Genomic DNA, 17,127 nt, shown 5'->3' on the forward strand with positions numbered 1-17,127 from the left:
AATCCAAAGCAGAACTTAAGCATCTCTGGTACATTACAGAGGTTTGGGGTGAGCCAGTGCTGGCCGCTACAAAGCGCTTCGGAGAGGTAACGTTTTTGAACTCAACATTTTTTTTTTTTTAAAGTAACTTTTCCTGGTTTTCTTTTACCTGACAAAAGCAAACACACAGATGTTGGGGCTCTTTTTGTCTTTACAATCAGCTGCTGGTTTGTCTAAGTATATAAGCCTAAGTAATCAAACAGTGTTTGTATTGATGCCGTTTTCTTTATTTAAATATTAGCAGTGGATCTTTAAGACTAATTGGACTCAACCGTCACATCACGCAAATAAATAACAAAATAAATATACAGCCATATCAGTCAATTTCTTTCATATTCAATAAATAATAAATACATACTTTCTTTTTCCCCCTCAGCAGTGGGTTTCTGAATGTAGCAGTAACAGAAAGAACACAAACGAAACGGAGAAAAACAAGAACACCAAAAGATTTGTGTAAAATTATCAAAAGATCTTGTCAGTTATAAAACATCTGCACTTAAAAAGGCTTTTAGAAAGTACTCAAAACAAAATATGCCTCGTCAGTTATCTATATAGATTCTTAAAATATTGACGTAAGACATCTGCAACTTGCTTTGACCATGATAATCAGTAAGGATGCTGTGTGTGTGTGTTACAAAACAAAGTTAATAAATAAATTGCTTCAAATAAATAAACCTCAATAACATAAATGGCAATAAGTTACAATTTAAGACTTCACAAGTTTAAATAATTCATATATAACATTAATTATTGTCCCACAAAACTATTCATTAAAATGAAGTGCAATTCCTATGTTGATAAATACTATTGATATGACTAACTGAATTTGAGCCGTGTGCACACTATTTCTATCATTTCAGGTAAAAAAATAAAAAAAAGGAATAAACGGATTTATCTGCTGCTTTTTAAAATCATCATATCAGCTGTCCCATGAAAATAAACAACCTGCACTGTTCCTGGGTCTGTCTTAAGACTTTACCCCTCGCCCATGTCGAGTCAACATTGCACTGTTGACACCTTTGCCGCAGTAATACCACAAAGCAAACACAAATCCAGTGTAGTGCATGCTTCATATTGCTGGGGTGTGTGTGGTCATGAATCAAAGAGCTCCTGGAGTTGGTGAGCATGCACACACAGACACACGCACACACACACACACACACACACACACACACACACACACACACACACACACACACACTGGCCACAGTGTATGCTATAGGGCAGCACGTCCAACTCCTCTTTGTCCTCTTCATGTCTCTGAGCTCCTTTAAACAATCCTGTGTTCACTATCCTCGGTGTTCCAGTTGGTGTGAAGCGTGAAAAACTGATCAACCGCTCATCCAAAAACAGTTAAGGACACAAAAGAGACAACAGGTAAACATACAGCATATTAAACCCCCCACATACAGTTTCTAGTAGCAGTATTCTTCTCTTCCATCCGGTCTGACTGAAGGATCCGGTTCCTCCTCCTAATCCCAGCAGCAGCATGGTGTGGATTTTGGTCCGCGTCACTTTTCCTCTAACAGAGTGCTCCCTGGGTTGATTGTTTTTTTTTGAAGTTGCCGTTTATTTAAATAACCTGAATTCCCTTTTTGTTTTTGAATCATATTTCAATATATCGTAGAGTATTTCAACATCCACCTCCCCTCCGTCACGCTCCGGCGCTTCAGGACAGTCTGCATTCTGTGTGAGCGCGTCAAGCCTCAGACTTTGATGCCTTTCACAGCTTTGTTGATGCTCTCCAGCAGAGCTTTGTTCTCGGGGCTCTGCAAGCAGTCCTTGTTGGTGTACATGTGGGTCAGGGTGCTCACATAGCTGTCGAAGTTCTGCTCGGTGATTGGCTCCTGCTGTGGTACAAACAACAACCAATTGCAACTGAGAAGAGCAGGGAAACCAACGGCTGTGTGCCGGTCACCGCACGAGGTTCAACTCCAAACTTATACATTCAATCAATCGAAGAGGAGTGTGTGAGGGGTCCAGCCCAGTGTGTGTGCGTGTGCGGACAACAACTCACCATGTGTGGCAGGCTGATATTAGCCAGGCTGCGGATCAGGGCGCGGCTGAGGCCGGACAGCTCCATGAACAGAGCCTCGTTCTGCTCCTCAATCATCTTGTTCTCGTGCTCAATGCTCTTCAGGTTCATCTCCATGGAGGAGATCTGCAACACACAGCAGCAGGAGTTCTACATTGGTACCACTTTAGGCATACGGTTGATTTGTCTATTAACTAGTATCTGAAGAAATTTAAAGAGTAAGCCCCAAACCAACAATAACTGATCATTTGTGTGTGTATCAAGGCCTGATATATCTTCTTCCTTTGTGTCATAGAGCTCCATTGTTGCACTGACTCTCATGTCCCACTCTGGTTTATTTTGACTCAAGACACCAGCTTGAAGCTTGAAATACTCACTAGAGTATTAAATGTGGATTAATCCGCCGCTGGAAGTAGTCCCAGCCATATAACGAAATCAATGTTTTAAAAATGACGATATATCTGTGAGCCGCTTTTACAGATTAAAATATTCTGGGCATATGATTATTTAAAATCCTATTGAGGATGCAGTCACATTCTGCAAATTATACATTCGAATATGTCACCTGCCTTGTCTTTTAAAGGGGACATATCCTGAAAAGTCATTGTTTCAGTGCTTATGCACATACATCTGGAGTGTCTACATAGCCACAAACTGTAAAATAAGACAAACCTGTCAGATCTTTGGGCTGTCTGGATCAGAAAACATGTGATTCAACCAGCCATTCAGATGGGGTTCCCCTTCTTCTGTCACATGGAGGCTCATTAGAATTTACTGCCCACGACTTAAGAACTACGTTTGTAAAGGTGCCTCATAGTTTTCTCACAAGCCAAGCAGAGCAGACTGGGCTTTTTTGGGAAACAGAGCGTTTCAGACAGAGGCTGAAAACAGGTCTATTCAGACAAATGATGCGTTTTTTGAACATTAAAGCATGTAAACATGCCAAATAACAGCCACTCTTGCCATAAGTGATGATTACAAGATAATGGTCAATGCTAAAGTTTCAGTTTAACAGTAGCACAAATGAGTAAATAATGTTACCTTACGTTTGCCAACATTAGCCAACATAAGCTACAGATCAAGTAAGGTTGTAGCACCAAAAACCTTGAGTTTATGAAATCAAGCAAGGCTGTGTTCTATTGCTTATGAATTCAGCTTTTCATCAGTGAGAGATATGTTGTTATTTCTTCTTTCAAAGGCTTCATCACTGGACTGAATAACTTTTCCATCTGTAATCTTTCAGGAACAAAACCAATGTTAAGGTTAACAGGCTCAAGTGAATTAAGTAGTTTAAAGGGATAGTTGTGATGTTTTGAAGTGTGGTTGTATGAGATTCTTTTCCACAGTCAGTGTATTACAACAGTAGATGGAGTTTTAAACAGACATGAGAACCAGCATGGAAACAATGTACTGCTGTAAACGGGGGCAGCAGCTAAACGTATTTTAGACACCTAAAATAATCTGTATCACTTTAAGTGTAGTTATAGAATATTTCCACTGCTATACCTTACTGTCAGACAGCCTTTCTGATGGGGAACTGAAGCTGTTGTGTCTATGCTCTCTTCAAAGCCACCAGACTCCTTTTAAAAAACAGTTATTTGACCTCGCATAACGCAGGAGTTGCTGGTCTACCGCTGCCATGATAAGTTAGTTTCTTTCTCTGTGTTATTGTGTGACTTTGGTGTTTTAATGGGTTAGTTAAGATTCACCAAAGTCACACAGTGGTAGACCAGCAACTCCTGTGTTATGTAAAGTAAAATGACTGTTTTTGTCAATGAGTCATGTGGCTTTAAAGAGAGATTCAGTTCCCAATCAGAAAGGGCGGTCTGACAGCAAGGTAAAGCAATGCAAATATTCTAAATATAATGTATCATGTCTCTGATATAGATATCCATCACAATCATACAACCACACTTCTAAACATCCAAACTATCCCTTTAAGTCTCAAATATGACTCTAAATTCTGCTAAACACATGAGCATGTCCAGTAAGAACTCATCCCATGTTCAGTGATTTACAGGTTAAATTGAAAAAAAAACAAAAAACACACCTGAGTCTGCAGGTTGACCATGTCAGCCTCCATTTCATTGTTAGATTCATTGAGGTCGTTGATCTCTTTGTTGAGCTGCTTGATGTCCTCATCGTTGTCCAAAACTAAAAGAGAAGCCAGATACATTAGAATAGAACAGAATAGAGTCTGGTCTGTATAGCTTTCTGCTGCCCTCTGCATTTTACTTTTTAGATCCATCTTTGCTATTGAAACCCAATTCTCGCCACTGTGATGAAAAAATAAAGATCCTGTAAGTCATTATAATGAGAAACCTCGTAAAAAGTCATAATTCTGAGATATTAATATGACTTAGTATCTCATAATTATGACTTAATATCTCATGAGATATTAAGTCATAATTCTGAGATACTAAGTCATTATTTTGAGAAAGTTTGTCATTATAATGACTTACAGGATCTTTATTTGTTCATCACAGTGGTGGAAATGGGCTTCCATCATTTTTGAGATAAAGAGTGTATCACTTTAGTAAAAATGATATTGTGAGTTTCCTAACCCTCCATGAGTCTGGACTAGACTCCATAGCTGAATGAACATTCTCCTCTGTAACTAAAAGATTTGTTCCAGTATGGACTGGTCACATGTAAGACACATTTCTACTTTTACTATTGACATCATTTTTTAGTTTTTTGTCAAAACACCTGCATTCACTGTTAAGTCAAAAGCTCCAGAAAACAAGGGGGATTGCTTTTACACACACAGATATACACAGACCCACTTACAAATCGTTCATAGATTTCTTTTTTCACCACAACTTACCATCACTGGCTCTGAACTTGGTGCTCAGGTAGTCCTCTGTGGGGAACTTAGCCTTCTTCTTAGCGAACAAGGCTCTGGGGCATCCTGAGAGGCTGGAGACAAGTGACACAGGGGGGGGGGTCACTGTGAATCACTGTTGCCTGAGCTATCACATCTCACATCACATCTAAACACATAGGACACTGTAGCTCCCAGTGGACCATGTGTCGATAATGTCATAATCAAATGAAACATGTTGTTTTTGCTTTAACTTTTCATTATGAAGTAATGTAATGGTTATTGAATAATGACAGTGTTTAAATTGGTTCCCCATAAGCCTCACTTCCACTAAGCAGCTCTGTCTGCCACCAGGTACCAGAAAACCAATGATCCATTTACGGCACTACCAAAACAGGAGGAGAATGGGTAGCTATTCCCCGTTCCCAAAGAGTATCAGTGTAAGTTCTTTGCAGTCATTATCCTCAGTAGAGGAAATGGTGGGCGGTGGAACGACTGACATAACTGTGGAAAACAAAATGCAGTGTTACCAACTATTTTCCAATAAAAGTAGCTAGCACTAGCTCCAAAAGTTGATAAAAGTCATCAGATGACATCATACCCTAATTTGCATGACAGGGACATCATCACCCATTCTTAAAGTGTAGTGGTTGTGTTGGTAGCAGCAAAGAGAGGCAGAGACCCCTTAATGTTAGTAGAGGAGCTGTGGACTGAGATTACACATAATATCCTTCAATATATTTCTTGCTTCTCCCCTAATGGTCTGAATAATACGCTTCATTTGTCCCTTGTGGTAAAAGGGGAAGCCATCAGGTTGTAAGTAAGAGAAATATATGTTCAAACCCAGCATTCAACCAGGAATGTGTCAAATAAAGGAAACAGGAAGCTGTAAGAACGTTGTTTTTTAGTGACTTAAAGAAATAGTTCAATATTTTGGGAAAAATACTTAGCGCTCTTATATTCGTAGATACTACACTTACATCTCACTTGTTTATAGTCCTGTTATCTGTTCGTTTGTGCACTTAATTTTATATTTCACTTTATTTTATATTGTACTTTATTTTATATCTTTCTGTACATTTTAATATGTTTCTACTTTGCATTGTGTTGATTGTTGTTGATTGTTAAATGTTATGCACCACCCATCATGTCAAATTCCTTGTATGTTCAACATACCATGGCAATAAACGGTTCTGATTCTGATTAATGTTGTAGTTAGAACCAGCAGGAGGTTAGCTTAGCTTAGCATAAAGATGTAAATCAGCTAGCTAAGACTCCATAGTTAAAAAAACAAACAAATACTGAACGAAACCTCAGCTCAGTGAGTAAGATGTTCTTGGACTGTATTGACTTCCTGGAGTTTCATCACAACGAGAAACTTAGTGAGCTTTCAAGGTGCTGGAATACTCAGCGGTTTTCTGTGCTTCAAGCCTTTAAGCGAAGCCATACTTAAAGACATGAGAGAGGTATCCATATTCTCATCTTACTCTTGGCAACAACAACTTTAAATATTGTGTTTAAAACTATATTAGCATCAAACCCGGTCTGAATTCACTCTACTACCTTCTCATGTGGACACCAAAAAGCAGGCATTATAGTTGGTTAAAAGCTTACCTGCGGTGTGTGAGGAAGCTTCCGTTAGCGTGTCCGGAGCCGTCACAACCTGGGGATGGACAAGTAGGCCCCTCTGTCTTGAAGGCCTTCCAGTTGAAGGGGGTGCCGTTCAGTAGACCCTCCTTCTGTCTGCGGGCCGCCAGCGGACAGCCGTAGGCGCTACGGTGCGTGGCGTACTTCCCACTGATGTGACCTAAACTGTCGCAGCCAGGCACCGGGCATCTGCAGGGAGCAGAGGACAGGAGGGAAACAAGAAAACAAAACAAAAACGAGGAGAGGGAGAAGAAGTGATGAAGCAAGGAAAGAAAAAAAGAAAGAGAGTGAGAAGGCACAAAGGTTAGATAAGAAGAATCCAATCATATAAACTGTAGAGAAAGTTGAGAATATTGCAATAAAGATTTACGTTATATACTTTCTCTACTGGGCCAAATTCATTTTCTTACATCTGGGTTTAAACATTGAATAATAGCATTGATGCAAGAGCTATTAAGGTTCAGCACATGCTGTTATCAACATGCTGTTACATTAACTGTTTTGTGTGCAAATGCAATATGAAGCCGATGTATTTCTTATGTATTGACAATCTCCTCTACGATACTCTAGCATGAACTACATTCAGAGTCAGTATCTGCAGTAAGTGTATTTTCCCATCAGTAAGGGCCTGATTCAATTTTGGGGGCAGGTCACTACCTCTGCATATGATTCACAGTGACTTTCCTCTCTCTCTGTCTTTTCCTTTTTTATTGCATTTTACTTTTACCGTCAGTCTCGCTAAAAGCAGACATTATGGCTTTCTGAGCAGTACGAACTTTAAAAGCTCGGAGTCCTCCTGGTTGTCCTTGGTAGGAGTTTTAATTCCACTTTTCTTGGCACGCGGGCACCCAGAGATACTGAAAACAGAAAGTATGGAGTTGATAACATAGGGTTGAAAAAAGGTCTGGTGAAGTGATTGCTTGTTAAAGGGAGAGCACATTATAAGGAAGAATAATTTTACAGAGGTTGTTCAACCAAATCACAAACCAAATCAACTCAAAAATGCCCAATATGGCCGGAAATAGGATAATGGATAGGTGTGGAAATGTGTGAGTATGTGATCCCTGTCTAATTCTACCATGGACTGTCACTAGGCCTCTCTGGCTGACTGTGTGTGTGTCCATGTGTGTGTATGCGTTTTTGTGTGTGCATTTGTGTATTTTGGTTGTTACCTTCTGTGGGAGGTGTAGTTTCCTGTGATGTGACCTGAGCCGTCACATCCTGGAGTGGGGCATCTAGGAGAGGGCAGAGTGAGGTTTAACATTTAATTCAAGGTTAGCAGAACAACAAACAACACTGTAGATGATTGAGAGTGGAAATGGGATTATGCAGATGAGAGGAATGTTCTGCTTATTCATTTTTGCCCGTTGTCTTATTCGCTCTTGTGAGCAATGTCTGTTTTAAATTCACTCTTTTCCATTTAAACACTTCTTGTATGTATAGTGGGCTGTGAAAAGCCTACTCTCTAGTAAAGAGCTATGTATGCTACAGAATTACTGATTCATTTGCCATTTACATGAACTGATTGAAGTGAAAGAAAGCATAGTCACAGCCAGAAAAAAAAGTGCCATGACAGATGCAGCAGCAGCAGCAGAGGCAGCAGCAGCAGCAGGCAACAAAAGATGAGTTAACGTCAGCAGAATGAAGCATTGTGGCGTTGGATGGCGTCTGTAGCAGTGCATTGAAGTGGCAGTGAAAAGGCAGTGGAGGTGTAGAGCAGACATACTTGAGTTCAGGGGTGTGGGCCGCCATGAGGGACCGAAGGCTCTTATCAGCGAGAGGACACCCAGACAGACTGAGAGGAAGGAGAAAGAGAAGGACAGGCAGGAGGAGAGAAGGACGAAAAGAAGGGGGACGAGGAAAGCGAGTGTGAGGGGATTGAAAGGAGAGAGGAGAAAGAAGTGAGCGAAGAGAAATCAAGAATGCAAGGCATACCAAGGTCATTTAGGAGGAAGAGGACAGACGGCAAGAAGTAAATTACTGATGCATATCAAAGTCAATGACCGTCTTTGCTTGCCGGGCTCACGCTACATTATTGCCTCTGGCATGTCGGTATCAAATAAAATATTTGAATTGGTGGTGGTGCGCCCGCTTTGGGCTCAGGTGCTGAGTGGGTGGCAGAAGAGTCTCAGCAGAGCTCACATTTCATAGAAGACTTCATATAGAGAGCACTAGCATACTGTTTCACCCACAGAGTCAGCAATGGTGCATACCTGCGATGGGACGCATAGTTTCCAGTGATGTGACCACTGCCGTCACAACCAGGTGTAGGGCACCTGGAGAGGGCGAGATACACAGAGAGAGCTGTTAGAAAGGACAGGGGGACTGTTTTTAGACACACTAGCAGTGTGGCTGAATGGATGGCCCACCACTTTGGACTACTAGATGGATTGTCATGAAACAGTGTGGAGAGATTCATGGTCCCCAGAGGATGAATTCAACTGACTTTGATGATCGCTTGGCGTTTGTGCTTTTGATTATTCCCCTGCTGACGACTAGATAGCACCAATTTTGTATTTCAGCTCTTTCCTTCGATGGTTGAGGCATTGCTAATCTTTGAATATCGTCAAAATCATTTTACTGGTGGGAGGAGTAAGTCATGTGATGTAATATTGTGACAGTACAAAACAAGCCTCTGTCTTTTTTATGATACACATAGAAAAGTTTTGTTAACTGCTAATATGAGAATCATATTGAGGGTGATCCATTAGTTTGAACAAAAAGCAACAAAATCCTTTTTTGTAATATGTGAAAGTGTAACAATAGGGGGCATCAATGCTAATGTTAGATATCTGAGAAAGTATGAACCCCATCATCTAACAGAACAACATAAAAACTAACCAACGGTAGAAATGTAATATTATCTGACCAGCTAACTTTATGTTACGATAATTACGTTTTAGCTAACAATATTAGCATGCGGTAGCACTGGCTAACTAGCTTGTGTACATATTATATTGATATTCAATATATATATGTTTTAGAAGAAAATTGCAGCCATTGTTCTTAAGGGGGCTTGTAACAGTGTTGTAGTTCACACGTTAGCATTTAGCTCAAAGCACAGCAGCCTAAAAGAGTAAGACTTACGAGAGCAGTTCTTTCTTGCTATCCTTGGGCTGGAATTTGACCTTGAAGCTCGGAGTCGTGACCTCTCCTGGGTACTTCCTCTCCTCCAGACAGTCCTGCATCATGTCACAGTCCTCCGCGTCAGACGACACAAACGACTGGCCCGTGTGCTCCATCTGAAGAACGAGTCCAAAAAGATGCTTGTAATTCCTCAGTGACCCTTTTATTATTTAAATTGTACTTATGTGTTGTTGTGTGGATTGTATTCACATTTTAAGACCATTTGAGTGTTGGCTTTCTTTACACATTTGTATACAAGCAAATAAACTATGCAAACCACCATGTGCACACAAGTCTCCTAACCCTTTTCTATTTTTTGTAGACAAATGACGTTTCCAAATTCAGTGTCCTCATAAAACATTTACACTCAAAGCCCTTTATATTTCTTTTGAAAAAGTTCAAAGGAGTACAAATTAGCATATGCCAAAGTCAGGATGGTGCAATGCACCTGACACACCACCTCTGTTACACAATGCTATGTTTTAACTGTACTGTAACTCTGTGATTTCCCTGAAAATAAATGAATAATAGAAGGAGGAAAAGGAAAAAAGGCAAAGGGATTAGAGAAAGACAAAGTGATGTAAACAAGGACGAGTTTCTTAGTCAAAAAGCTTCGGGGGATTTTGTCTGTTGTTATTTGTGTTGCAATACTTCCTCTGCGACTGCTATCACAGGAAAACACTGCGTGTTTGGAGCTTGTACTTTAGCTCAGTCTGATTGTACTGACCTCGTCCATTTCCTCCTCCCTTTGGCGGTTGGGTTTGGTGTAATCCAGGGGGCCCTCCCACTCCTCCTGCTTGTAGGTGTGTAGGTTTGGCGATGTCATCCCGCTGCTTCCACCATGATGGAGTGAGGAAGAGGAAGAGGAGGGGTCTGGGGACCTAACCCCGGGGCTGGTGCCGGACAGGCTGCCCTCTCGTTTGATGGGCTTCTTCATACTCAGGTCCAGGGTGCCGTTCTCATCCACCTCAATGGCCAATTCCTAAAGAAGAGAGAGGCCATATCGCAACCTCTTCAGTAATGGAGTCCCCAAGTGTTCAACATTAAACCAATAAATAAGACACTATGAAATAAATAACCACATGAACAGAGAGAGAGAAACATTCGCAAAATGTGAAAACTCACACTATTACTCACATTAGTATCGATTTGCTTTCTGGGATTCACCAATGCTCTCTTGTCTTTGCTCTTCTCTTAAGTAAGAGAATATTTTAGTGGTCAAGAGCACTCTCACCAAAATAGCAAAACAACATTGTGTTATCACAGTCCACTAATTGTTTGTTTAACACAAGGAAACAAGTTTAAGATAAAAAACGCATAAATATCATAGAATCAAATTTAGATACGTTTAACAATATTGATAATGATTGCATAATTAAGCCTATAAAACCCTTGGATGATGTTGGTGTGTTCATCTTCTGAATGGCTCACATTCTGTTCTTTGATGCTTGTGGATTTTCCTCCAACACCAGTACTGACACTCTAGAAAGTCACATGTTTACTAACTCTATTTAACAGAACCTCTGTTTCACTAATGCTGAAGTTCTTCTTCTTACAGACTTTTTTGGTGGCATCGCTGTAACTGTTGGCCATGTGCTAGAGTATTTGCACATGGCACACCACCCGCCCTTATATAGTGTTTAAGGGATGTTAACTATGCTAATTTAAACAATCGGCCACATGCCTTCAATGTATGATAAAGTGAGATTCATCATTCAGAATGGTGAGAGCTGGTTTGGTTAAGAGTGTTTGATGCATCTGGAATTGACTTCCCTTATTTCTTCTCTTAACAGAAAATAATAGAAAATACAAGACATTTAGGAGAAGGTTGCTGCCCATTGCGTCTGTACATTCTATTTACTTTCTTGTATTTAACACTGGAAACTTTGGGACTCCGTACATAGTTGGTGTCTGGGAGAAAAGGAAAAGAGTAACATAGCTAATACACTAATTACGTCTTCAGAAATGTAAATGACTAATGCAGTCTCCTCTGGTGCACTTCAGTGTGAGAAGCAGTCCTGCGTGTTGATGATTGTGATTAATTTAATTACCCTCTTGAGCAGATTCGGTTACAGCGACACATACATTAACATACCTACATTTTCCTGTATCACAACTTCATATAATCCGCAGTTGCATTGAGGAGATTCAGACTGAACTAAACTTTCATTTGGTGAAATGATTGATTTTTTCCTGTTTCCGCCCCTCCGCCCTCAAGCTTGTAGCAAACAAGTATTTATCCAGCCACACAGTAGTTTTCAGAGCGCTACATGTTGGAGTTCAGAACACCACATTCATCGCTTAAGCATGCTAGTAATGATATCTAATGCACTCTGGAAATACTTTGCCAACAGCACCAACACCACTGCTCCTCTCTCCGTGCTCTATTATAGTGCTGGCAGGTGAACAGAAGCAGAGGGGTGAGATGAGCCGTGTTTTCAGTATTCATCTAAAATGGCGCTCATAAGAGCTGGTCAAGGGCCAGAAAAATCAAAGGGTTAGGAGGAGAGAGAAAACGGGAACAGTTCCCAGAAATGTCCCTGGTTGATAAGCTCAGTGTTCCAATGTTTCAATATTGGATTTCAACTGGCTCTGACTCTGATTCCAGATCAGTCCCTGGTTGATCGGCGCTGTAATACTGCGCAGTTAAGGCCTGCTTCTGGATCGGTGCCTTGCTGAACAACACCTTGCTCTGCTGTGCTGCCAGAGACATTAATCTTCACTTTTTATCTTTCTAACACCATGTCAGGAAAGCAAAAAATGATGAAGCAGTCACTTTCTCTCCTCTGTGAGGCAAAAAGGCTTTTAAAAATCACAATATGGGGGAAGTGGTGCTCCAATTACACCTCCTGTGCACAGAGAGGGGAGAGGAAGAGTGAGAGATAGAGCGGTACAGATGGAGACCAGAGAGAGAAATGCAGAGAGGAAGAGAGGGAGATAAAAGAGAGTAAAAAAGGATGTGAAAAGAAAATGAAAGAAAGAGTGGCGGGGGTGGAGAAAGAGAGTGGAAGATCCGTCCGGCAGATAATGAAAAAAGGCTACCTGGTGGCAAAGTAATCCAGGGAACTGGCAGTCAGCCAAATTCAATAACAACATGAAAAGTGTGTGGGATGGAGGGATGAAAGGATGCAAGGATGCAAGAGGACGGGAGAGATGATGCAACTGCATCTCAACACCATCCTGTAAGCCAATGCCTCCTGATGATATATTCATGCAGAGTTGATGGGGAGAGAATAAATGAGCAAAAGACAGGAGAGGGGAGAGGATGGGGAGAGAGGAGGGGAGTGATGAGGAGGAAAGAGTAAAGGAGATGAGAGATGAGGAAAGGGAGATGAAGAGGAAAAAAGAGAGGAGTAGGAGAGAGGAGGAGGATGGGAGAGGAAGAGGAGAGGCACACCCACTGCCAGAGAAGAGAAGATGGTAACACTTTATAACTATGAAATCAGCGATCAACAGTTATTTTTGATCTCCGACAAACAGGGCGATGAATGACATATTTCCCAGAGTGTTGTCTTTAATCATAGTTCTTAGTAAGTGTTAATTAACATGAAACAAACATGGACATTTATGGATGATGGTCATCTGTTTACCTTATTTTGTGGTTTGGTGCTGAGGTTCTCAGGTTTCTCCCAACAGCGCGTAGACAGGTTCAGGATGGCAGTGGCAGCCATGTGAGCGGCCTCGGCATCATGGGAGTAGTCGTAGGCCAAGGAGGAGCTCTTCCCGTAACCATGGAGACTGAGGCTCGGTGACGGGGACTTGGGGAATGAGGGCTTAGCTGTAGGAGGACGAGAAGTAAACTTTAGATCAGGTGATCATATAAGTAGGATATAATAGACAAATAGTCAAAAAGCTATACTGCACATTATTCGCTTGGTGTGGTAAAGTAATTAAAACTGATGATATTAGATAAAAGACAAATTGACCACACTCATGTCTGTACGCTATGAAGCTAGAGCTAGCAGCTGATTAGCTTAGCTTAGCATAAGGACTGGAAGCAGCTGCCTCTGTCACTCATATAAAAAACAACCAGAGGTCCTCTCTTACTTTTGAAGGCTTTGGGCGACGTTTCGCTGGTGGGCATCTTTGGAGCAAGCATGCGCTTCCCGAACACCTGTGCGTCGAAGCTTGCATAATCGAAGGACACCTTGGAGTATTTCTCCAGCTCCTTGGCCAGGTTGGCGCGAGGCGTGGCGGGCCCCATGTTGGGCCTGTAGCTGCCGTACTGAGGCACCTCCAGCTGCTTCACAAAGCACATGGGCCTGCGAGGAGGAAAGGGAGAGCGAGAGGATGTCAGGGTAGGGCTGGTTTGGGTAGGGGGGAAAAAGGAGGGGGATTTATACGAAATAAAGTAGTAAGTGGAATAGAATAGATAAGGAGAGATGGGATATAAAAGAGGATCAACGCCATAAAGAGTCACACAATTGACACAAAACAAATAAAAGAAGGAGAAAAAAGAATAGGAGGAGGAGAGAGGGAGGTAGAGAGACATTGAGAGAGTAAAGATAGGGGCAACGGTGTACTTAGCAGGAGAGCAGCAGGATTAAAAGCTCTGTTATCAGCAGAGGGCACATTTGCATGTTGTACAGCATAGAATTTATGAGCTTTAAGCCATCTCGTTTTCCTGGAGAGCCTGGGCTTTTGTCAGACCTGTTGGCGTAAATCCACTGATAGCCGGGGATAGGCAGAAGGGCGGGGGGAGAGAGACAGTAGCGAGGAGGAGGAGGAGGAGGAGGAGAGGAGAGGGGGGATGAAAAGAGGAGGAGTGGCGACAGAGGGAGGCTCTACCCCCTCCAGCCCCTCTAGCCCAGCCCCTTTTTTTCCTCCTCTGCATCCTGTATCACTGACGCCCACATCTCAGTGTGTGTCCAAACATATGGCCATTAATAAACTCCAGTACATGACCGGGCCTGTAGTCACACTGCTGTCAGGGTGGCCTTCTCACAGTGGTACACCAATGATACATGCTCGCATCTGAGGCAGTCCAAAAGAGGATTTTCATGACTGTAAAAACTTTCTACCACTGATCACAGGGGATTTTTTTTCTTTTTATTTATTCAACATGGATTCCATTAGAACATGGATCGCATGGGGAGTTCTTCAGCCCCATATATAACAGACAACCAAGCTCAGTTTAATAACAATCTGAGGAGGAAAAACAAAGAAAGTCTTATTATGTTTTAATCCTCTATGCTTTGTCCGACCACTGATGAGGTTTTCCTCAAGGAAAGCAATTATTTTTCCTATCCGCCTCGCAATGCCCCTGTAACTTGCATAATTAGCTTATCGGCTGCATTATTAATTAAAATACCAACGAGGAAGAGCGTAGACTTAGCATAGTACCAGTGTCTGGTTGGTGTTAATTATCATTCTTCAGGCCGTGATCACGGCGCCTGACCAACTGGGGAGATGAATGGGGATAAAGAGATCTCAGTGTCTGAGGTGATGATTCACACTGAATGCTTCAAGACTTCCTCGCTATATCGAGCCATTCACAGGCCAGCTTTACCTGTCGTCGTGAGGGGCCCACTACCCAAGGTCAGGATTGTCTCATGTGGTTTCCTTGTGGCTCAGTAGTGAAGGAGCTAACCTTGAGACGGACTCAACGGTGCGGGGCTTGGATTGGAGGAGACAGCTTTTATGTAAGTGAAAGGTTCATTATGCTCAGATGCGGTACGGATTCATATGTTTTTTGTCATTCACTATCTTATCTACGAAGCCTCAAATCCAAGTTTTTACTAAACCTAGCCAAGTAGTTTAGTTGCATTTTAGTTTTGTTGAAATTTACAAAGTTAACCATGTGTTAAAAACTGCGTCCATAATCTGGGAGGAAACGTGTTGAAGAATGCAGTGTAGTTGAACGTCATTTTGTAGGCGACAGGGTTGAAGGACAACACAATGTAGTCCAAGACATGTTTCCATTGTGGTTCCTGCTAAAGAGAAGAGAGTGTCCTTAAAAATAAATACCTTCTATTGTACCTGTGGTACCAATCAAAGTTTCAATGTGGCCTGAACAGAAGGAGGTACAGCTGAGGTAAAGGACATTTTTAAAAGCCTTTTTCTTTTTATCCACTGATTGGAGGTATGGTTAAAGGGCAAGTATAAAGCGTTATATTTCTGTTAACACTCCATTTTAATTATCTAATTAACAGTTTATTAATTCATGTATTCTGTTTTTGACTCATCTGATAACCTTTTTTCGGCATTGGGGCTCCATACTTATCTAATGTAACAGGACAGGACTGTAAAAATAACTATTTAAAAGACCGTAAGTATATAATAGGATACTTTTCTGATGGCCCACCTTAACACTCTGTCGTTAGGACTTCCTTTGAGGTGCTCGCTGCCCGGCTGAGAGAGATGCTGCTTATCATGGCCCTTGGACAGCTTTTCTGCAGCAGCAATGGGGCATCCAGAAAGACTGGAGGAGGAGACAAAAGATGTTGCTGACCATGTAAATCTGCATCACATTGATGTGGACTGACACATCCCTGCATATATGAATATATGAGCTTGCAAATACACAAAAGGGAAATGCAGAGACACACCTAACCACAAATACAGATCTGAACAGATACTGTAATGTTTGCATGAATACCTGCGGTGTGTGTTACGGTTGCTGTTAACATGGCCCTGACCGGTGCAGCCAGGGGTTGGACACTTCAACACATTCTCATGCATGGCCAGAACTGAGGAGAAGACAACATACACACACACACACACACACACACACACACACACACACACACACACACACACACACACACACAGGGTCAGAGAAAATCCAGAACTTAATCTGAACTATTTAAAACACCTTTTCATGTAAGGGACTGTATGTAAATAATTTGGTCGGGGTGAAGGGTTGAATCTTATTATTTCCTTTTATTAAAAGCCAAGACACACTCCAGCATTATAAATATTCCCCCTCCTCTCGACTATGGCAAACATAACAAGATGTTCAATGTTCCAGCTCCTGTCTATGTTTTTGAATAAAAAGCTGCCCAAAAGCAGTAATTAGTTCTAATGAACGAGTGAACCGCTCCACTGTAAAAAAAATAAAAATTAAATATTATAAAATATAAATCTGGAATGAGAAAAACATTAAGACCATTTCCTGCTCTTCCAAAAAAATATGTTTATCCTCATCAGCAATAAGACCTCCCCTGCCCCTCCTAATAGGGTTAGGACGGTCCCTAAGTAAAACTACCAGCAGGAATAGGAAGTGAACCTTAATCAGAGAATAGCAGGGAACTGGGCATTAAATGGACCTGTAGTCATGGCTACAGGAAGGTGGCCTCTGACATTAATGTCTGGGGAGATGTGGAAAAAACACCGTACCACTGCAGATTCCTATCTGCATAGCTTTAGAGAACCAAGCCAGTGAACCAAATCCAAACATGTCATTTAAATTTTGATAGACTGTTAACCTTTTTTACCTGTCAACTTTGACATGGTT

At 41.5% G+C, this 17,127-nt stretch overlaps 1 protein-coding gene across 1 annotated transcript in view; it reads right to left on the minus strand.

Annotated features, from left to right (window-relative positions):
• Positions 1–221: 221 nt before the first annotated feature.
• LOC142954394 (myelin transcription factor 1-like) overlaps positions 222–17,127 on the minus strand; it is a 134,165-nt gene continuing 117,259 nt past the window's right edge. The window contains exons 11-24 of the mRNA XM_076095362.1: positions 16,270–16,360; positions 15,976–16,092; positions 13,719–13,933; positions 13,262–13,449; positions 10,399–10,653; positions 9,633–9,787; positions 8,759–8,821; positions 7,718–7,780; positions 7,322–7,402; positions 6,513–6,734; positions 4,902–4,993; positions 4,125–4,228; positions 2,057–2,200; positions 222–1,889 (exon numbers count right to left, since the gene is read on the minus strand). Of these exons, the coding sequence (XP_075951477.1) occupies positions 1,746–1,889; positions 2,057–2,200; positions 4,125–4,228; positions 4,902–4,993; positions 6,513–6,734; positions 7,322–7,402; positions 7,718–7,780; positions 8,759–8,821; positions 9,633–9,787; positions 10,399–10,653; positions 13,262–13,449; positions 13,719–13,933; positions 15,976–16,092; positions 16,270–16,360 (1,934 nt within the window). The 3' untranslated portion in view covers positions 222–1,745. The remainder of the gene's footprint in view (positions 1,890–2,056; positions 2,201–4,124; positions 4,229–4,901; positions 4,994–6,512; positions 6,735–7,321; positions 7,403–7,717; positions 7,781–8,758; positions 8,822–9,632; positions 9,788–10,398; positions 10,654–13,261; positions 13,450–13,718; positions 13,934–15,975; positions 16,093–16,269; positions 16,361–17,127) is intronic.

This window comes from Anarhichas minor, unplaced genomic scaffold (assembly GCF_050575085.1).
Source record: "Anarhichas minor isolate MPS153535 unplaced genomic scaffold, ASM5057508v1 ptg000020l, whole genome shotgun sequence".
In the NCBI taxonomy this organism is placed as follows: Eukaryota; Metazoa; Chordata; class Actinopteri; order Perciformes; family Anarhichadidae; genus Anarhichas; species Anarhichas minor.